At 50.1% G+C, this 21,355-nt stretch overlaps 4 protein-coding genes across 13 annotated transcripts in view; 3 read left to right on the top strand and 1 right to left on the bottom strand.

Annotated features, from left to right (window-relative positions):
• Positions 1–367: 367 nt before the first annotated feature.
• On the top strand, positions 368–4,716 carry NICN1 (nicolin 1, tubulin polyglutamylase complex subunit). Of its 3 annotated transcripts, none has more exons than XM_082663213.1 (6): positions 368–539; positions 1,890–2,006; positions 2,256–2,369; positions 2,818–2,889; positions 3,205–3,309; positions 3,384–4,716. In XM_082663213.1, exons 1-6 carry the CDS (start codon positions 408–410, stop codon positions 3,423–3,425), a joined length of 582 nt encoding a protein of 193 aa, XP_082519339.1. In that variant the 5' UTR covers positions 368–407; the 3' UTR covers positions 3,426–4,716. The 3 variants fall into 3 exon arrangements, with proteins under 3 accessions (XP_082519339.1, XP_082519338.1, XP_082519337.1); XM_082663212.1 differs by having other exon boundaries at positions 1,830–2,006; XM_082663211.1 differs by having other exon boundaries at positions 1,830–2,006; positions 3,205–4,716.
• A 174-nt stretch (positions 4,717–4,890) lies between these two features.
• AMT (aminomethyltransferase) lies at positions 4,891–10,256 on the top strand. 2 transcript variants are annotated; one of them, XM_082662765.1, is made up of 9 exons: positions 4,891–5,312; positions 5,415–5,582; positions 6,103–6,183; positions 7,364–7,495; positions 7,899–7,977; positions 8,267–8,412; positions 8,497–8,677; positions 9,067–9,222; positions 9,325–10,256. In XM_082662765.1, exons 1-9 carry the CDS (start codon positions 5,223–5,225, stop codon positions 9,501–9,503), a joined length of 1,212 nt encoding a protein of 403 aa, XP_082518891.1. In that variant the 5' UTR covers positions 4,891–5,222; the 3' UTR covers positions 9,504–10,256. The 2 variants fall into 2 exon arrangements, with proteins under 2 accessions (XP_082518891.1, XP_082518892.1); XM_082662766.1 differs by lacking the exon at positions 9,067–9,222.
• A 329-nt stretch (positions 10,257–10,585) lies between these two features.
• TCTA (T cell leukemia translocation altered) lies at positions 10,586–14,137 on the bottom strand. Of its 5 annotated transcripts, none has more exons than XR_014297352.1 (4): positions 13,740–14,137; positions 13,335–13,437; positions 10,939–11,893; positions 10,586–10,780 (listed from the first exon to the last, which is right to left on the bottom strand). XR_014297352.1 is itself a non-coding variant. In XM_082664289.1 (4 exons), the coding sequence occupies exons 1-3, from the start codon at positions 13,960–13,962 to the stop codon at positions 11,851–11,853; spliced, it is 369 nt and encodes a 122-aa protein (XP_082520415.1). In that variant the 5' UTR covers positions 13,963–14,137; the 3' UTR covers positions 10,586–11,195; positions 11,814–11,850. The 5 variants fall into 5 exon arrangements, 4 of the variants coding, with proteins under 4 accessions (XP_082520415.1, XP_082520416.1, XP_082520414.1 ...); XM_082664289.1 differs by having other exon boundaries at positions 10,586–11,195; positions 11,814–11,893; XM_082664290.1 differs by having other exon boundaries at positions 11,814–11,893.
• A 212-nt stretch (positions 14,138–14,349) lies between these two features.
• The window catches only part of RHOA (ras homolog family member A), a 51,450-nt gene continuing 44,444 nt past the window's right edge, over positions 14,350–21,355 (top strand). Inside the window, exons 1-2 of one of the 3 annotated variants that reach the window (XM_082664769.1) lie at positions 14,351–14,563; positions 18,407–18,485. The gene's annotated coding sequence lies outside the window, so the exon portion shown is untranslated. Of the gene's footprint in view, positions 14,564–16,751; positions 16,767–18,406; positions 18,486–21,355 lie in introns of those variants that run through there. The other 2 variants (XM_082664770.1, XM_082664771.1) reach the window with 2 other exon arrangements.

Genomic DNA, 21,355 nt, shown 5'->3' with positions numbered 1-21,355 from the left:
AAATCCTTCGCGTACGTAAAAAAAGGCTTAATATCTATTTTTGCAACCAGTGTCGTCCAGACACTATGCTCATTCATGGTCATGGCTTTATGCGCTTTAACTGACGCCCGCCCTGCACAGAGGAAGTAACCGACTGAGACTTCAGGGAACCTATAAGGCTCAGCACTAACTGGATCCAGAACGGCTAGGCCGTTTCTGGGCATGGTCCCTGGTGGCTCTCTAAGGCACGCTCGGTGATTGGCTGAAGGAGCACTTCCGCAGGCACTTCCGAATCCGGGCCCGCCCCGAGCATCGGTGATTGGCTGGGTTGGCCGAGCGCGAGTCCTCTCGGGAGTTGTAGTTCTTGGGGCCCGGCTGGGGACGCCGGGAAAGACCATTGGTCTTACTTGGTCGCGGCCGCTGCCACCATGTCCCGCGTGTCGGTCCCTTGTCATGTGAAAGGAACCGTGGCCCTGCAGGTGGGCGACGTGCGGACCTCCCAAGGCCGGCCTGGCGTGCTGGTCATCGATGTCACCTTCCCCAGCGTCGCGCCCTTCGAGGTGAGCAAGCAAGTGGGCGCGACCGGGGCTCCTGGGCGGGGCTTATCTGGGAACTCGGGCGTGTCCCAGCCATTTAATCGTTTACTGAAAGCCTCTGCAGTACCTCGCCCAAATGAATCAGTTAAACATTTATTTATTCCTTCAGTTAACACACAGTTACTAGAATGCAGCTTCCTCTTCTGTTCTCTTCAACGTCTCTCCCCAATGCCCAGAATGGCGCTGACACGGAAGTGCCGAGATAGTAGGCTAGGTGCTGGAAATACAGTTTTGAACCTAATAGAGGTGAGAGGTCGTTTTGTCCCTGGCCACTGACTGGGTATCATTAGACAATGAGTTACCCCCAAACCTGCCTCCTGCCCATTCCTACAGTCCCTGCAGGAGGTCAAGTTCAAATCATCCCTCATCAGGGTCTTCCCAGTGGCTCCAGTTTCCAGTCTCCAGTTGCCCTTCCACATCTGCTGGCAGGGTGACTGGACACTGCAAGACCTCAACACAGAGGACAGAGTCCACTTTCTAATGGCCTGGCATTCAGAGCCACTCTGTGTCTTTGCCCTACTTGCCTCTCGGCCTCAGGCATTTTGTCCTGTAGTGTGTGGTTCTACCCCAAGCTGTTGCTTACTCTAAGCTGGGAGACTTCATTACAGGGCCCAGCCCTGGAAATCTGATTCAGTAGGTCTGGGGTGGAGCCTGTACACTTATATTTAAAAAAAAAAATTTTCCTTGAGTAATTCTGTTTTGTTGCTGTTGTTTTGGGTTTTTTTGGCCTCACCACGGTGGGATCTTAGTTCCCCGACCAGGGATCGAACCCTGGGTCCTGGCAGTGAAAGCCTAACCACTGGACCACCAGGGAATTCCCTCCTTGAGTAATTCTGATGAGTATCCAGTGATGAGAACTGCTTTAGCTAGGCTGAACCACTCTCTGTTCCAGGGGTATGCCAGGTCCTGTCACCCCTTGGTGTTCCTTTGTTTATGCTACTTTACAGTTTCTACCTTTCATGGTCCACTTGATGAACTCATCTGTACATTTTCTGATTCATCTAGAGTTAGGGCTCTGACCACTCCCAGCATCTTGGACGTGCAGCAAGATCCGAGGTCATGGTTTGCATGACATGCTCATTTAGACTGTGAGTTCTAGGAAGGCAAAATCTCTTTGGGCCCCAGTGGATTCTTGTTGATATTGTTAGATTGGTAGAAGAGTACATTCCTAAGTGGAGGAAGAGATGGTGCTTTTGAACCCATCAGGCCCGGGGCCTAGGTGTGATTTCTTGTGGTGGGTTGTGTGTGCCCTAGTTGCAGGAGATCATGTTTAAGAATTACTACACAGCCTTTCTGACCATCCGTGTTCGCCAGCACACCTCAACACACACTCCAGCCAAGTGGGTGACCTGCCTTCGGGACTACTGCCTGATGCCTGACCCACACAGTGAGGAGGGAGCTCAGGAGTATGTATCGCTGTTCAAGCACCAGGTCAGCTGGGACTCAGCATGGCCAGGGCAGCCCAGATGAGGGCTCACAAGAGGCCTGGGGATTGGGCCAGGATACCATGAGGGAAGAGGGGCAGGCAAGGTTGGCCTGAATTGTGGTTCTTGGGCAAGTGCCTTGGAGGAACTACTGTTTCCTTCTCAAAGGCCTGGGGAGGAAGCACCTTGGCTCATTGCTGGTTGGCTCCTGGGCAGTGAGCTGGGGCCTCGGTGGGTCCTTGTGTGTATGTGTCAGATGCTGTGTGACATGGGCAAAGTACTGGAACTACGCCTGATTCTGCGACAGCCATCACCACTGTGGTTGTCTTTCACGGTGGAGGAGCTGCAGATCTACAAACAGGGACCAAAGGTAAGTGACTAGCTCAGAGCTGTTTGCTGGCCCTCTCTCCAGGAGGCTCCTAGCTATGGCTGGGAGGCCTGGGGGTACAGGTGGGAGTGGATGGGTAAGGATGGGGAGACTCAGAAGGAGTCCTTCATGGAAGTTAGCCAGGTGGGAATGCTGGAAGTTCATGATAAGAGGTGAGGCCACGTCCCCATATCCCCTGACCTTTGGGGCTACCTGCCTTTTTCAGATCTGGAACATTCAGGTACCCAGATATACTTCTGCTCCTTGTCTTCGTGGGGCTTCCTTCTGCATAGCAGAAGAGCTTAGGTAGTCTTCTGCCCCTGGGACCTAAACGGGATTTTCCCAGTTTCTGGGGCTCAGGGGCCCTTCTCTCTGCCTTCAGGACCTTGGGATCTGGTTCCAGGTCTCTCCTACTCTGCCCACCTCAGGGCAGTATGCCTTTGCTTTGCAGAGCCCTTCCATGACCTTCCCCAAGTGGCTCTCGCACCCAGTGCCTTGTGAGCAGCCTGCTCCCCTTCTTGAGGTAAGCCCTTACCCTGGCTAAGAACCATGTGCGAACAGCTCTGGTGTCCAGCACAGGCCCAAGGGGACCCCTTTCTGCAAGAATCTGGGGCTGGACCCAGGGACCTTCGTTCACTCTGTGCACCTTCCTCCTGGGATTTGAGGCATCTCTGTGTGGGGCCGGGCCACCTACTCCACATCAGGCCCCATCCTCATGTTTCACAAGTCATCTGGGAATGTCAGCTGGAGGGCCCCATAGCCCAACTTGGCCTATCTGGAGTTATAAGGGCACTGCTGGGGAGAGACCCATGGCCACTGACCCCTCCTTCTGGAGCAGGGTCTCCCAGACCCCAGCAGGGTATCATCCGAGGTACAGCAGATGTGGGCGCTGACAGAGATGATCCGGGCCAGTCATACCTCCACAAGGATCGGCCGCTTTGATGTGAGTGATCGCTTCCCTCTGCTTGGCTCCCGTTGGCCTGAATGGGTCAGATCTGATGGTCTTTTGTGTTGCAGGTGGATGGCTGTTATGACCTGAACTTGCTCTCCTACACTTGAGCTGTGGCCCTTAGTCAAGACGTTGGCCTTCCGTGCCCATCCAGGCCCAGCTTGGGCCATCAGAGGCTGAAGTGCTGTCCCTGTGCATTCCGAGTGTTGCCTGCATGCGCATTCTGTCAGGACCACGTTCACAGAGTCAAGATTCTTGGGGGCTCACTGTGTTGCTTTAGCATGAACTCCTGGAGGGGATACGCTCTGTCCTCACCTGACTGCAACCCAAACCTCCTCCTTCGCCCTCCCTAAAAACACTCCAGTTCTATTCCTAAGAATCCCCCTGTGCCCTCTGTCTCCCCTGCCAACATGAACATTGCTGTCTTCTGCCTGCTCCCTCACCCTGAGTGTAGTAGGCTGGGGTAACCTACTAGAACCTGCTCTGTCTAGCCTTGGAAGACTGCTGTAACTTGGCAGTCAGTAGTTTGGAAGCTTGAAGGAGAAACAGGAGCCGCGTTTTTCCTTCTGCGCCCCCTAATGGTCTTCTTTCCCTTTGTATTATGCCCACAAAAAGAAAATTCCTATCTAAACTCTACTGCTGCTTGCCTGGGGAGCCACACAAAGCTGGGAATTTGGGCAGCCTGAGTCCCTTGGTGCCTGAGTTGGCTCCTGGATGTGTGTTCAAATGGGTCTGCCCCCATCCATCGGGTCTGGGCGGGTGCCCTGGGCAAGGCTGGGGCCTGAAAATGAGTCCTGGGACCTGTCTGCCATCTGACAGAGGCCAAAGCGCATCCTTGTCCCTCTTCCAGTTGCCCCCATCTAAGAGCCACGCTCAGTGTGATGAGAGATCAACCTCGGTGGTGGTGGTGGGGGCCAGGTGAGGGTTCTCATTGGTGTCTTTTAAGAGGCTGAGGTTTTCTACAACCCCAGGCCAGCAGCTGAATAAGACAGGCTGCTGCTCCTTATGAGAAAATCCTGCTTCTCTCTGTTTTTTCCTGGCTTGCTTCTGGGGGCTGTTATGAGGCAGTACTGCAACATGTGTTGGACCTGGAAAATTGGATGTTTGTGTGGCTCAACAGCTTTCTAGGGGAAGGGCAGCCACTTTTTGGTGGCCACCTTCTGATGTCACCTATCAGAGTTCTTGTAGGTGGTATCTGCCTGCAGGGTCATTTACTAAGCCCCATTCAGCTTTTGCTAAGAGGGTAATGATCAGTCTTGTGCTCAGGGAGTAGCAGCTCTCAGTGTGTATGTGAGTGAGGGGGGAGGTCCCTGGGATGGCAGGGACCCTGCTTCCTGCACAGCTCTGTCCCCAGCACAGGGCCTAGTGTGCAGGAAGATCAATAAATACTTGTGGAATGCATCACTGTGCCCGCTGCCTACGTTTGCCCGGCGAGAGAGCTGGAGACCCTCACATGAGGCCAGGTTACTGTGGCACTCTGCCTGCCGGGCTGACTCCACCCTCCTGTGCCCTCTCCATCCCTTACCCTCCCCCCATTCGACCTTACACTCCTATTGTCCTAAACTGGTGATTCAGGCCTTTCAGCCCTTTGCAGAACTTTGGCCCTTTGGAGGCAGGGCAGTCAGCAGGGGGAGGTCTAGCCCCCAGCTCTATTTCTGAGTGGCTTAACTGGCTCCAACCGCCCAATCTGCCCTGATCAGATGGAAGCGCCCGGGGCTATTTCCCTGCAGCTGGGAGTCAACGCACTGTGTGCTCTAAAGCTGCGTCTGCCCTTGGGGCTGCCCACTCCCTCTTCTGATCCCCTGGGCGGGGGAGAGACCTAGCTAAGCAGGGCTTGGACTACATCTCCCAGCGTGCCTGTCAGAGTGGTGGCCTCTGTGCGTCGGCTGCACCCGTTGCGGGCAACAATGCAGCGGGCTGGGAGCATGATGTCCCGTCTGGGCTCGTGTCTCCAGGCGCTCCCCTCGGCCCTGCGCCGTTCTCTCAGTAGTGCACAGGTGGGATAGAGGGTGCTGGGTTGTGGTGCCAGTCTTGGAGGGTGGGGGAGGAAGAGGGCTGGGGCCTGGGGCCTTGGTGGCACTGAGCCCGGCCGCCCGCAGGACGTGCTCCGCAGGACACCACTCTATGACTTCCACCTGGCCCATGGCGGGAAGATGGTGGCATTCGCAGGCTGGAATCTGCCTGTGCAGTACCGGGACAGCCACGTTGACTCACACCTGCATACACGCCGGCACTGCTCGCTCTTTGACGTATCCCACATGCTGCAGGTGAGCCAGGGGAGTGCACTGATTGCCAGGCCAGGGCTTCCTCTCTGTCCACAATGGTGCAACCCTCAGCTTTCTTTGCTGGGAGCTGGATTCCAAGGGCAGCCCTCTCAGAAGAGTTGGAGGTCTCAAGGGTGTAATGTACTATGGCCCTCAGTAAACTGACTCAGAGGGTCTCTTGATCATCTCCTGTCTTATCTCTCTAGCCTGCTCCCACTTAGTGGAGTGCCTCAACGTCCTGGGTTTTCCAGGGCTGCCACTCATTGTCATCCACTGTCCTAGGTATTGGTTTGGAAAAGGGGGTATTTCAGGAAGGTGCTGGGCCCTTTCAAGTTCCCTAACCTCCCTGAGTGCATCTCTTCTGTATTGGCGGGTGTGGGGGAGTCAGAAAGTAGGGCTTCTGCCACTTGCAGAACCAAAAGACTAGTCAGGCACTTTGGCTGGATTGGAAAGTGCTGTGGGTGGCAGGGAGGATGCCTCCTAGCCCCGTGGCTTTCCAGAGGCTTTTTGATCTCTTTCCCAGACCAAGATATTTGGCCATGACCGGGTGAAGCTGATGGAAAGTCTAGTGGTTGGAGATATTGCAGAGCTAAAGCCAAACCAGGTGGGCCTCTCTTTTATTTCTGCTCAATGAGTGTTCTTAGTCATAAGCCAGCAAACCAGTCTGAGTCCCTGCTTCGGGCCTGGGGGCACAGAGATGGATCAGACACAGTTTCTCAGGGCTTTCGTTCTTGGGGGACAGAGTCCCTGAGTCATGTCCAGACACCCAGCCATCTGCAGGGAGGGTCCTATCCCATCCCCACCACATCAAGCTGGAAGGCCAGAAACCCAGGTTCACATCCTGTTCTGTGACTTCCATGCTGCTTAACCCCTTGCAATTTAAATTGTAGTCCTGGGAATTCCCTGGCGGTCCAGTGATTAGGATTAGGACTCTGTGCACTCCCTGCCAAGGGCCTGGGTTCAATCCCTGGTTGGGGAACTAAGATCCCACAAGCTGTGCGGCCAAAGAAAAACGAAAGTGTAGTCTGTAAACCAGCAGCCTCATCGTCACATAGGAGCTTGTTAGGATACACTCTCAGGCCAGTTCTTCAGACCTGCTGAATCAGAACCTGCATTTTAACAAGATCCCCAGGCGATTCATGTGACCTCTTAACCTCAGGCTCTTCTTATACTGTCCATCCAGTGGGGAGGCTGAGGCCAGCCAACCTCAGTGTTATAGAGGGTTGTTGTGGAGCACATGGGGTCATCGAGATAGACTTTGAAGCTGCTGCTGCTGCTTTTTTTTTTTGGCCATGCTGGATTTTAGTTCCCCAACCAGGGATTGAACCCTCACCCTCAGCAGTGAAAGTGCCGAGTCCTAACCACTGGACCACCAGGGAATTCCCATAGACTTTGAAGCTTCTGTCCTGGGGTTTGGAGCACAGACTGAGTTGTCCTAGGTCTGGGTGGGACGAAGCATCAAGTCCTAGGTATGGTGGGTTAAGTGTGAGAGGGGCTCTCTGTACTAAATGGGGAGGGGTGCAGAGGCCCCACCAGATCAGGGAGGTGTCCCCCAAGGTGGGGAAGAGGTGAAACCTTTCTCAGTGTATGAGGATCAAAAACCCTGGGCTTGTGCAGGGGCCTGGGCTGACCCAGCCTTGCTTCTTGCACTGCCACCACCCCTCAGCTCTATTCACGAGGGTTCATGAGTTTGTGGTGGCTGAGTGGGCCCAGGGGTGTGTTTGACTCACACTTGACCTTGGCCTCTTGGACCTGGAGGCAATGATGCTCCACTTTGATGCTAGGGAACACTGTCGCTGTTTACCAATGAGGCTGGCGGCATCTTAGATGACTTGATTGTGACCAACACCTCTGAGGGACACCTGTATGTGGTGTCCAATGCTGGCTGCTGGGAAAAGGACCTGACCCTCATGCAGGTATAGCCCCTCTGTGTCCCAGGTACCCTGTCCTCCTTGTTCACAGAGCAGCATCCTTGTTTTCCAGGACAGACCTGGAATGGATAAGGAGCTCAGACAATGGCTCTTTGAAAGAACAGTGGGCCAGAGCGGGCCCTCCCTGGAGCATGCTAAGTTTCAGTGGTGGGGAAGTGGGGGAGGTGGGGAGGTGAAGCTGATCCTGGCCCCTAAGTGAGGATCCTCTGGTGAGGATGGAAGGCTGGAGCCTGGTGTTAGAGCTGGCAGACCTGGGCATGAGTCATCCCTACCACTTAGTAGTTATATGACCTTGTTAAGACGGGAACCAGCCTACTCTGCCGAGCTCTGCAGCACCAGGTGCTCAGTAAGGGGTCCCAGAGCAAATGTGGTATTTCTTTCCTTTCAGGACAAGGTTAGGGAGCTTCAGAACATGGGCAACGATGTGGGCCTGGAGGTGATGGATAATGCCTTGCTAGCCCTGCAAGGTAAGTGGGCCAGGCTGGGTTTGGAGCTGAACTTTGCCTTCCAGGTTTCCTCTACTGCTTGGCAGAGAGGCCGTGCCGGGGGAAGGTGAGGATGGTGCACCATAATTCTAAGTTTGGTATCATGCCCTCCTTCTACCTGCCACAAGGCTCCATGGGCTGTGGGCAAGAGCATCTTCTCCCACCTGCAGAGTGGGGCTTGCTCAGGGCTTGTTCTGGTCCCTAAGGGCTGTGATCCAGCTTTCTGGGGCACCAGGACCTGGACACTTGGTTATTGGCTCCCTGGGCCCAGGCCCCACTGCGGCCCAGGTGCTACAGGCTGGCGTGGCAGATGATCTGAGGAAACTGCCCTTCATGACCAGTGCTGTGATGGAGGTGTTTGGCGTGTCTGGCTGCCGTGTGACCCGCTGTGGCTACACAGGAGAGGATGGTGTGGAGGTTTGTCAAGAAGTGGGCACAGGGTAGTGCAGGGCATAGGACTCTGGGGCCAGCAGCCCATCTGCTCCCTGGTGTCCCTTGCAGATCTCGGTGCTCGCCGCGGAGGCAGTCCGCCTGGCAACAGCTCTGTTGGAAAACCCAGAGGTGAAGCTGGCAGGTCTGGCGGCCCGGGACAGCCTGCGCCTGGAGGCAGGCCTCTGCCTGTATGGGAACGACATTGATGAACACACCACACCTGTGGAAGGCAGCCTCAGTTGGACATTGGGTAAGCTGGGCTAGCACTCAGGGAGGGGATCCTGAAGGCTGGAGTGACCCTTGATGAGACCAGCCAACCCAGGACTGCTTCCAAGGTTGTGTAGCCTGGAGCAAGTGGCACAGCCTCCCTGAGCCTTCATTTCCTGAAGATACCACAGTGGCTTTGCCCAATAGATACTGAGGACCCTTAGCAAGCTGAGGTGGGGAGCATGGCCTCCAAGACCAGGGGTCAGTAGGTGGATGGCTGACTGCACTGCAGGGGAGGAATGGGGTCTAGGGGCAGCCTGAGCGAAGGGGCCTTGATGCTGGATAGATGTCACTTGGGTTCCTTGTCACTAGGACCTCCTGTAGTCAGGGGTCCTACAGACTCTGGCTTAAATCTGATGTGTCATGTTCCAGGGAAGCGCCGCCGAGCTGCTATGGACTTCCCAGGAGCCTCAGTCATTGTTCCCCAGCTGAAGGGCAAGGTGCAGCGGAGGCGTGTGGGGTTAATGTGTGAGGGGGCTCCTGTGCGGGCGCACAACCCCATCCTGAGTACGGAGGGTACAGTGCTTGGTAGGTTGACCAGGGAAGTTGGAGAGCCCTTGTCTCTTCCCTAGGAGGGTGGGGACCCTGGGCTGGCAGGGTGGTGTTGACACATGGCGTCTGCCTGGACAGGTGCTGTGACCAGTGGCTGCCCCTCACCCTGCCTAAAGAAGAATGTGGCGATGGGTTATGTGCCCTATGAGTACAGTCGGCCAGGTACCCTGCTGCTGGTAGAGGTGCGGCGAAAGCAGCAGATGGCCATGGTCAGCAAGATGCCCTTTGTGCCCACAAACTATTATACCCTTAAGTGAGGATGACTTGGAGCAGGGCCCTCTCCTCCAGGAGCCTTACCCTGGAGGGCATTGTACAAGGGGCTAGGGGTTTGTACAAGGGGTTTGTCAGGAAGCTGAGGCAGAACACACTTGGGGTGGCTAGGTGGAGGCTGGTACTGGTTGTCTGGGTAACGGGGTCACACCACCTATTCCCACTTCATCCTGTGCCACTTGCAACTTCAAGACCCCATTTCTGAGTGATGGACCAGCCCACGGTCCCATTTACCCCACTCTTGCCTGCTGGAGAAGCATCAGTTCTGGCACCTCGCCCTTCCACTCTGCCAGGTGCTGCCTGTGGAGCAAAGGCTCACCTTTAGCGGGAGGAGAAAGCCTGCCCAACCTACCTCACCACGGTTTCTCACACTGCAAAGGGTCACTACCTTGGGCAGTGCCGGCTACCTCCTCTGGTTCACTTTCCATGAATTCAAACTGTTGCCTCTTCCTGGGCAGGGATGATTCCTGACTCACAGAGGGTTGGCCTAGTAGGGCTGTGGTGCCCGTGTGTAAACTTGGGGATGGCTGAGGGGGGCATGGACTCATTCTTCCACATTCTCCAGTTGGCCCAGCCTGCTGCCCAGCAGCCAGCCATGCCAGGCTCACCACCTGTTCTGAGCCCCAGGGCTGTTGTAGGGCAGGCTGGGCCTCCTCCCAGACTTGCCTTATCCTGGGCTGACCTCCGTCCCTGGGACTTATTACTGGACTCCACTGACCCCTAAAGAAAATAAAACATTAAATGAGCTTCCTTCCTTCTTGCTTGCTACAGTTCTAGCTTCATTGTTCTCTGTCCACAGGGTTCCTAGGGTGCCAGTCCAATGCCTGCCTTCCTGGCCCAGACTCAGAGTGGGTTCCCCTTGAGAGGGGCAGGTCTATAAAAACTAAAGGGGAGAGTGCCCCTACTGGGCACCACCACTGCTCCTCCAGGGAGATGGCATCACCTCTCCACCTCTGCAAGTTGTATTCTGGGTGCTCAGGGGCAACAGCCCCCAGGGTGTTCCGTCTCCAGTTTCCCCTGTGCGTGCACACTGTCCTGTCAATAACCACACAGCTGATGCACTTCCATGTTTAATAAGCCACATCCTCAGTTGAGCCTGGGGTGAAATATGGGACCAATTCTGAGTGTGGTGTTTGTTGTCAGTGGGTAGGCCTGGGGCTGCAGAACCATCATCCCACCAGCCAGAAGATACTCCGGAGTACTCGTGCATGAGCTCAGCATAGTCCTACTCCAGTGCACTCTGCAAAGACAGCCTAGGCAAAGGCTGCCAGATGGAAATGTGACATTTAACAGAGAGGAAGGAAGCAGTGGGACATTGAGGTAGCTGCTGGCCCAGCAGAAGCAGGCAGAAGTATGTCCATCAGGGAAGCAGGCAGGTCTAGGGCCACACTGCTTTCAGGAACTGGTGTTTGCCACTTATACCTTTATAAGTTCCCTTGGCTCACTGTGGAAGTGGCAGGCCTGCCTAGCCTGTGGGCTCTTAGAACGAAGCTCCTCTGGTTCCAGGTCAAGATGGGAAGTGGTGAGGCTGCAGGGCACGATGGGGCCGCTTTGCACTAAACAGCTCAGTATGTCCCTTTGAGGGGCAGGGTACAGATCCACAACCCCACAGGCACTTAAGCAGTGGAGATGGGAGTTCACCCCTGGGACTCAGCCACTTCTAGGTACCCAGCTTCCTTCTGGGAGGGGTTAAGAGGAATATGAGTACAATGAAAAGACAACTTATATAGCCTGACTCATAGCCTGGAGAGCTCAGGATGAGCCAAAGGAGGTGGGTGTTTGGTGTCCACTGTCTTATACTTGAATGGCCAGCTAAGTAACCATAAAATATAAGGCTGTGTCCAGGCCAGGATTCCCTGGGTCCCTGCCAACAAAGCAAAACCAAATAAAGGAAACCCCAGGCTTAGGGGAAAACAGACCTGCCTTACAAATCTCAGAGCTGGTCAACCTCAGGCTTCCTCCCAGGGACAAATCTCTACAGGGTCACATCCCAGGGGGATGGGAAGAGGAACAGGAAAAAGCCAAGACAGAAAATGGACTGTTGCCCTCCCCAACCCAGAGGCTTCTGAGCTGACCCCTGAAAGGAGAAGCATGCCTTCTCTCCTTAAGCCACCCAGATCAGGGTACAGGCAAACTCTTTACTGGCCCAATGCCTGGGGCTGCTGGAGGCAAGACCAAGGGCAGTGGAGGCCCAGCCCTGCAAGCACTGGCATACTCCCTGCCCCCAACCTCTACCCCCGCTGCAGTCGTCCCTGGGGTCTGGGCAGCAGCAGAACCCAGTATGGGAGCCAGCAGACCTGGTGATGTTCCTGGAGACCCCTCTGCTGCCTTCCCTTATTCTCTGTGGGTTTTAAGAGGTTCATTTGCTGCTGTTTCCCTGAAAGTGATAGAAGAGAAGAGGGGTTATTCCGCGGACAGCATAACAGTCCCCTTGTGGGGGCTGAGCTGGGCTCAGTAAGGCCACACTATAACCTAGACCTCTCTGCTGAGCTTCCACAGCCCTCACTGGGTCCATCACTTTCCCCTGCAGACTTATTCTTCCTCCTGCTTCTCCACTTTGTGAATGGTGCTCCCATCCTTCGCCAGTTGCCAAGGACAGAAACCTGTGCAGTGGCAGGCCTCCTAATTGGCCTCTTGCCCTCTCTATTGGACACCTTTACCTATTTGCCATAAAGCAGGCAGTTATAAAAGCAAATTCGGTCAGGCCATGGCTTTGCTGAGTCCAATAGCTCCTTGAGACTTGGGATAGGGTATTCCAGGTCCCTTCATGCCTTTATGTTTGAGCTCCAGCGTCACAGCCTTGTCTATCCTTCCAATATGTCACCCTTGTTCTTGCCTCTAGGCCTTGTTCTGTCCATTCTCTTTGCTTGGTACACCCCTAGCCTTTGCCCTCAGCTTAGGTGTCTGACTTGGAAGATACCAGCTCTGATGACCCTTGCCTCTGCACTGCTGCCCTCCCCTTTTATTTATTAAAAAAATTTTTTAAATATCTTTATTGGAGTATAATTGCTTTACAATGTTGTGTTAGTTTCTGCTGTACAGCAAAGTGAATCAGCTATATATATACTTATATATCCCCATATCCCCTCCCTCTTGAGCCTCCCTCCCACCCTCCCTGTCCCACCCCTCTAGGTCATCACAAAGCATTGAGCTGATCTCCCTGTGCTATGCAGCAGCTTCCCGCTAGCCATCCATTTTACATTTGGTAGTGTATATATGTCAATGCTACTCTCTCACTTCGTCCCTGCTTCCCCTTCCCCGCCGTGTCCTCAAGTCCGTTCTCTACATCTGCGCCTTTATTCCTGCCCTGCCACTAGGTTCTGCTCTCCCCTTTTAAATCTCTGGTTCCACCTGTGAGCAGGGCCTGGGTTGTTCTTGTTCTCTGGACCTAGTGTGGCCCCTGCCATGTAGTAGGAGCTCAGAGATCAACTGAATGAATGCTCTGATTAGTGAGTTCATGTTTTACAGATTAGAAGGCTGATCTGATGAGTTCAGTCAGTGCACTAAGGACAGAGGCTCCTGCCTTTCCAACTGAGGGGCTTACAGTGCAGTGGAATCTCTACATCTCTTACAGTGCAGTTGCCACTACATCTCTGAAATTGTGACAATAATGCCACCCACCGCACAGGTTACTGAACAGCATACAGATGGGCTGTTCAGACATCGATGTCACTTGAAGCCTGAGCTCTAGTGCAGACCCTGGGATTTGCTGCAAAGCTGGTGGCCTCCTACCCTGAGAACTCCCTTCCCCTGTCCTCAGCTCAGGGGTGGCCTCTGCCTGCTAAGCATGGGGTAGACATAGGAGTAGATTTACTCACCAGGAAGGGAAATGCGTGGAGCCATCAGGTGTGGATCCGTTCTGGCCGCCCAGACCTGGGGGCAGGAACACATCCAGAGCTGCAGCAAGCTGGGGGTGGGTATCTGAGCAGGCATCAGCCCAGGTCAGGTTAGAGGCCAGTGGTATTGTTTGATGGAGAGTGTAGTGGAGGCCCTAAGGGACTAGTGATATTGTCTGACGGGGGTTGAAAGGAATTTATATGTGACGGGTGGACTGGTGGGGTTTCTGGCGTGAAATGGTATGTTGACATGGGTCAGGGTACAGCGTTGTTGTGATGAGGTTCTCAGGGGACCCACTGGTAGTCTGGGGGGGTTCTGGGGAGCCCAAAGGTACAGTCGGTGGGGGAGGGGGTGGCCGGCCCACGGAAGTTGGTGGATCGTCTCACCTGGCCGGTGATACAGCCCGGTCACCGTACTCCCGTAGAACCCCCACGCCAGCTGGATGCTCAGGAGACTTAACACCAACCAAAGCAGCAGCAGCTTGAAGAGGGTCACGCGCATGTCCTGCGCCTCCCACTCCAGCAGGAACTCGCTGCCGAGGGCGCCCAGAGCGCCCAGCACCGTGGCCGGCAGAGCCTGCAAGGACTGCCCAGACCAAGGTTCCGCCATGACTGGCCGGCGTCCCAGCCAGGGGACTGTCACCGTAGTCCCCACTGCGCAGGCGTCTGGTCTTCCGGAGCCAGGTCCGCTAGTGCGCACGCGTAAACCCACGGAAGGCGCGTCTACCCCGCTTGCGCGAAGAGTTGGCAGTTTGGGGAGGAGTATTAAAACCGCGCATGCGCACCTAGCCCCACCCTGCTTAAAGGATGAGTGACTCGAGGAGTATAAAATAGCAACCAGGTCTTTTATAGCCCAGGAGTTCCCATGATGCCCCACGCGGCTGCAATGATTGGTTAAGAGTCTTGCTTTTAGGGTGTGGACACGCTCCTAAGCAATCGTGGCTGAGCAGGGAGTGCGCGCGCGTGCGCGGGGCCGCGACTGGGGCCGGCTCGAGCCCGCTGGGCACACGGGGGCGCGCACGTCTCTCCCCGCCCTCCCGCCGCCGTCGCCGCCCGCTCTTGCTTTCTCGCGCTCCCCGCCCGTTGCTCTCCGTCGGTTCTCTCGTTAGTCCGCCGCAGCCTCTTCAGCCACCCACCGTAGTCTTCGAGCTTGCGAGTCGCGGACGGGAGTCCTCGGCGCGGAGAGGCCGGACTCGGAGTCGTCGCCTGAGGTGAGCGAGAGGGTTCCCTCCTGGCGCCGCGGTGCCCCGGGCCCGCCCGCCCGGCACTCTTCCGGCCGCCCGCCAGCCGCCGCCCCGCCGTGGCCGCGCCCCACCTGCTGCTCTCGGCCGGCAGCACCAGGACCCTGGCCCCTGACACTGACCCCAGGCCGGGGACCCAGGCCCCGCTTCCAGAAGCGACGGCCCCGCCCGCGCAGTCCCCGGAAGCGCGCCCCGCGGCCTCCCGCGCCCCTTCCCCCGCCCGGCCAGGCCTGCTGGAGCCCAAGCCGCCCGCCAGCTCTCGGTCCCTGTCGCTTCCTCTCCTAGGGCCGCGCCGGGCAGGGCGGGGGCTCTAAGCTGGGCCCCACGAGCTGCTGGGCAGCCGGCCCCTGTGAAGCGCGCGTGGCTGTTGGAGTTGAAATAGGAAAGAAACTCTTTACAACTCCATTTTGGCTTTTACGTTTAACATGAAACATGAATCACCGTTTTATACTGCGTGAAGTCCAGTTATGTTTTGGGTATTTTCGTTTTTAATGCAGTATGCTTTGAGATTGTGTAAGTAAAATATAATGTTGAAATCTTAAGGGTTAGAATTCTTCGGTATTTAAAAGAAGGGAATTTTCCAGTTGAAAGGAACATTTTTTCATGATTTAAACTGTGTGTCATCAAAATAAAGTATTAATTTGCAATTTTGCTTAGTCTAAATTACTGCCTTGATTAGGAATCACCTGGACATCTGTCCTTAGTTACCTGTTGGATCCAGTTACACGTTCACTAAATAGTACTATTTGCACTCAAATTGATTTGGTCAAAACCATGTTTAGTAATTTATGATAGAAAGTTGGCATTCTTTTTCCCAGAGTTGGTTTCACTTGTGTTTCTTAATGATCCTTATTTTAAATTTTTACTTCTGTTGGTAACTCGTTTGATTCTTTTTGTGTTTAAGACAGTTTATTGAAGTAAATGTTTCTTGCAGATGTGTGATCAGATTATACTCCTGCCAGATCTGAAGGGGGAAAAATACTTTAAAAATTCTTTTAAATGTTGTATGTGGTGAGAATTTTTCCGTCACTTGGTGTCACACACCCAGATGTGTAATGCTTATGTACCATTGCCTGATTGTCACTTTAGACATGGCTAAATTGGGAGAGATGCTGCTTTGAGCATTTGGCACAAGTGACATTGTTTGGACTGAAATAGAAGATTAATTCTTAATTGTAAAGGATAACTTGAGGGATCTCTTTTGATAAATTGTCTTGAGTAATTCTATTTACTTTTTTAGAGCACTAGTGGCTCTTGGGGACATAAAATATATAAGATGAAGAAAACAAACAAAAAATATATGTAAGATGGAACTTGGTTTTAGTCAAAGTCTAGTCCTAGACTTATAGCCTCTGTTCTCATAAATATCTGTACTAGAGGGAAGAAGAGAGTAGGAATCCACTGACTTTTTCACTGATCAAGAATTTTAGACCTGAAAGGAATCTTTAGGACTTGTAGTCCAACCCCATTTGCAGATGAGAAACTGAGTCCCAGAGACTTAAGTAAATTTCCCAAGGTCATATGTCTAGTCAGGTGCCAGCCAGAACTATTTTCACTGTAAGATCTTCTCCATGTACTCCCAAACAGCTTGCTTAGAGTCAGCTAAAATTCAGGACTTCCAACTTATTCCAACTGTTTCTTCATTTATGTATTGCTGATTTTTCATGTATTGGGAGAATCTGAAAATTTTTCCAAGCAAATTTCAGTTCTTAAGCTTTTACTCTCCTTTCTGTAATTTGGATGGTCCTACAGCAGTTGATTGAAATAGGTAAATGAATATACAGGGTCTCTGCTTGGGCTAGTTCTTGCTGTGAGGTGTTTTGGTCTTCTTGAGGGACCCAGCTTCTTCCACAGGCAGGCCTAGACTCCCCTGCTCCAAATCCAACATAGTTAGGCCCTGATAAGATGTTATCGGGCAACTGTGGGCTCTTTTGACTATTGATTTGAGGTGGGATGGAGAGAAACAGTATATATTGAGAATATAGTTTCCTGTGTATATGTATGTGGTGGTGGTTTTGCTGGAGTATTTTCAGTCCTGATTCCTTGTTTGTCAGTTAACTCCTTTTAAAACTTTAACCTGGTCATGTGGGGGTGTAAGTTATTAGAGTAAAAACAGGTAGATCTTCAGGTGTTTCTTGTCTATAGGGTGGAGTCCACGCTGTGACTGGAGAAGGTGGGTTGCTACTTTGGGCCTTCTTTATTGTCCTGGAGCTGAGAGAGTCACGTTAACTTTGCCAGAAGAAAGACTGATATTTCAACTTGTAAGAGCACAAATTTGGGCTTGCTGGGCTTCTATAGACAGCACCTCGGGTTTAATTGCATTGTGGCTACTAGTGATAATGATAAATGGTACATAATCACTGGATTTTAATCACATATATTTGCAGTTTTAAAAGGTCCCTAAAGGTATTTCGTCTTCCCTTACGACTTAAGTTTATTCCTTTATGCACCTGGCCTGTAGAACTATTTGCTTGTACCTTCACATTAAGATAACCAAATTTTAAACGTGTGTTAATGTGTCTCACTATAGTCTGCTCTTTGGGGACATGCTCATTGTTAAGTACTTGTGAGATTAATAAATTAAAATTCTCAGTACAAAGTTAGTAATTACTGTAAAATTCCTATTTCAAGTGTTTATTTCAAGTGATTCATTTTTAATCTGTGGTGCTGAAGTATTAAGTCCTTGTATACTCATAATTATGGTAGTCATGTGACTGAAAATCAGATAGACATTGAAGCTACTCATTCTGGGTGTTGGTCTGAGTTTATTGGTACTTCCTCCAGATGATTATGAATACATGTTTATAGCTAATAATCATCAAAATATGAGATACTCTGTTAAATTGGAGCCAGTTTGCAGTTGATACCAGATTGAGCTTGATTTTTTTTTTTAAGTGGGTGGGTAAAGTAAATGTGCTTAAGCATATTTATGATAGCATCTTATTTAATATTCAAGTAAAGGGAAAGAGGAGAACATAAGCAGCCAATGAAATAAGTTTGGAGTGGAGTGAAGGGAAAAGTGGGAGGTAAAATGAAATTAGAGAGGTGGGCAGGGACCACATCATGTAGGACCTTTTAGGACATGGGAAGTTCTTTGGATTTTTTTTTAATCATCAGATTTAAAAAAAAAAATCAGGATAATGATCCGATCTGATATTAAACAATTAGAATCATTAACCAAGAGTAGGGGGTAGATCTGAGTCCATTTTGACTTTAAACAGTAAACTAATACTGACCATTTCTGACAAAGGTATCAGAAGGATTTCCTAATATTATTCATGTCCTTAATCTAATGATTTCAACCTGTTTTTTGAATCCATTGATTTTCTGACTGTTGTCTTTAATTTCTGTGTAATGCCTGTATTAAAAAGGAAATGTAATTTGATAAAGCAGGTCATTCAGATGTTCATGGTAGGCTGGGTGGTAGGCATACAGGTGTTCACTGTAAAATTCTTTTAACTTTGCTGTGTGTTTGTAATGCTGTGTGTTAAATGTTTATAATGTTGGAAAATTAATTTGCGTAGGATTCATCTGCTTTTGATTTTTGCTTTTAAAAGGGCAACATTAATTTGTAATACTCAGAAAATAAAGTTGATAGTGTGCATTTTGTTAAGTGAAGGAGGCCAAAACGTTTAAAAGTGGTAAATTTTATGCTGTGTCAGTAAAAATTAAATTCTGTGCCTTTCCCCCTCCTGGATTCTGAAGTACTTAACAGAACTTTGGGCAAGCCCATTTTACATCCTGTGCTTTTGTTTTTTTCTTTGTGAAATGAATAGACATAATTCCTGATTTTTTTTTTTAATGTGTTTATAGTACCTTTCATCTGAGAAGTTCAAGGCACTTTGTAGAACTTCTGCCACACAGGCTGTGGGTCTTGCAGCACATTTGTAAGGTATGTAAATAGCTTTCATTCCCCTTCCTCCATGGAAGAGAAATAATTATTATATATTATATATTAATGTAAGTTCTAAGGAAATGTGGGTGCAATACTATTAATGATTTTCTTTTCCACCAATCTTGAGATCGTTATCTTACTCCATAACTTTTCTCTCTGGTCTTATTTTCCAACCTCTCTCTATAAGATACTCCTCTAACTTCCTATTTCTATTCTAAGCAATATTTTTCTTCTTAGATGAAGATATATTTCCTAACCTCTTAATCTTTAAGGAGATGTATTTACCATATTATACACATACTTCTCTCGCTTCTGGATCACTCCCATCTTAATTCTTCTGTTTTTAAATTTCTTTAAGTTTTTGTTTTTTCTGTAGAGTAGTTTGGTCATCTTATAGTTTGTGCACAGCCTGTGCTTTGGGTATGTCTAATTATCAGTAGAAAATAATTCAACCAGAGAATGAGGATTGGAGGACAATCCTTCTTACCAGAGGAGTCAGCATTGAGAGGAATGTTAAGAGCAGGTGTAATAGCCCATCCAGGGGCTATTCAGATATTTTAAACCGATTACAAATAAAGGAAATAGAATCATCTTAATTTTATTGATACCATGTAAGTATCCTGGTTTGGTACCATTTTGACTACTACTTCCTGTTCTCCTTGGGTCTGAGGGACCTCTGTATATAAAGAAGTGAGCTGTTAAGAGTATGAATATTCTCATTTGATGAGATAGGCTACCTGGCAGGGAAGTCATATAACGGTAGTGGTTTTGGTTGGCTTTGAACTTATGGTTGGCTTTGAACTTAACGGTTGGCATCGTAAAAGGAATGGCCAAGCTAGCTTGTCATTATTCATTCATTGAACAAGTAGTTACTATATGCAGGTGCTGTTCTGGGACACATTTGAAGAAAACAAAGAAGGTCCCTGCCCTCAGGTAGTTTTTTCTTTGTTTTACAATGTCTTTATTCCTAAAAACATGAACATTTTGAATCATTTCATGTGCTTTTCTCAATATCACTGACGAGAAAGTGGAAAGCACGTCAGGGGTTAATAATCACAAAAACATTAATAGCGCTGCTCATTTTTATTCTGGTAGGGAATACTGATGATCCATGGCAAGAGATTAGCCCAGTGCAACTGCTGGGCATAGGACAGCAACTGGTCTAGCACCACTGGGCGTGATACTCTGTTGCAGTTCCCTGAGGCTTGAAATTCTTTCAGCAGATTCGAGTGATGCATTAGGGTGGTTTGATTGATGGCCTCTCTTAAAAGAGGGCAGACTGTATTTCAAAGTTGTTTTCTCAGTTGTTCATTTTTGACATTACTGAGTTAAAAACAAAAATAAGGTTATGCTTTTGCTCTGTAAGTTTGCTTACATCAGATTTCTTTCACCAGAAAGGCTGATGGCCCTGTAATTACAAAAGAATTCTGCCAGACAGTGTGCCTGCCTGCCTCCTGCCTGCCTGCCTCCTGCTTGCCTGCCTGCCTGCCTGTCTGTCTGTCTGTCTATCTATCTATGTATCTATCTGTCTGTCTGTCTTTAAGCAGGTTATTTTATTTCTTTGAGCCTCAGCACCTACATCTGTGAAATGAAGATTTCCATTTCATAGGAATTTTAGATGAAATAATATGTGAAGAGTACAATGCTCAATGCATATTAGTTTTCTCCCTTGTTGGAAATACTTGTTCTAACTCTGGTAGATTCTTTAAGTATATTTTTCTTTCAGGATATCAGTGCATTGTATTTATATAGTGACCGTTTGCTTTCAGAGTGATGAAGATTTTAATAGGAAGCTTAAAGTTACATGAATTTCTTTACTGCCACCTGACTGAATAGGAGGAACACGTGTTTCTTGTTTTCATTTTCTTTTCTTGTCTTTTGTTTGTTTAACTATAGGAGTTAGTATGTTGGGCTTAGATTTTACCATCATTTTTTTTTTTTTTTTTTGCGGTACGCGGCCCTCTCACTGTTGTGGCCTCTCCCGTTGCGGAGCACAGGCTCCGGACGCACAGGCTCAGCGGCCATGGCTCACGGGCCCAGCCGCTCCGCAGCATGTGGGATCTTCCTGGACCAGGGCACGAACCCGTGTCCCCTGCATCATCAGGCGGACTCTCAACCACTGTGCCACCAGAGAAGCCCCAGGCTTATTCTTTAGAAATTATATTTTACATTAATTAAGTTTTCCAATTTTGCTAAGCTTGCATCCTTACCATAGTCCCTAAGACAGAAGGCCCTAAAACTTAACGGGAAAATGTTTTGAACCACTTCATCAGTTTAATAGTAGGCCCCAGAAGCAGTTCCCACATAAAAACTGATGTGTTTTTTGCAAGAAGAGGGATAAAAGAAGATAGGTTTTTATTTTCTGAAGTTCCTAGCTGCTGTAAAATACAGAGACCCAATTCCATTACTGTAAAAAATTGTTTGTGCTTTGATTTTAAGCATATGGTTGAAAGTTCTACTTTTGTTATATGTACACTGCTATTTTTACCTTATTCCCATGGCAGTTGTGTCTCAGTTGATATAGTGCAGATGAGTTGTCCCCTGGTGCCTCTTCCATGGGCCCAGAGAGCAAATGTTTGGCCACTCTTCCAGTGTACCTTTAGGTAACCCTATTATTTGTTATTTAGGTTTTGAGGCCTAAGGAAGGAAGTACGTTTAAGGTGGATATTTAATGTTGTAACAGTACAGTTTTTTGTCACGAGATAATTTTATTACATGATTTGGCAGTTTGGTTGGAAACACTGGCGTTTAGAGTTTTTTGTGGGAAAGTTATTTTCTGGATGAAGTCTTTTGTTTAACTTTTAAAGTTATTCAAAGGAGACTTTATCTTTTGAAGGTCTTAAGTTCAGAAAAGGAAGGCAGTAGAA

This window comes from Grampus griseus, assembly GCF_964374135.1.
Source record: "Grampus griseus genome assembly, chromosome: 10".
NCBI classification, from domain to species: Eukaryota; Metazoa; Chordata; class Mammalia; order Artiodactyla; family Delphinidae; genus Grampus; species Grampus griseus.
This window is presented reverse-complemented; position numbering and strand designations above follow the sequence as displayed.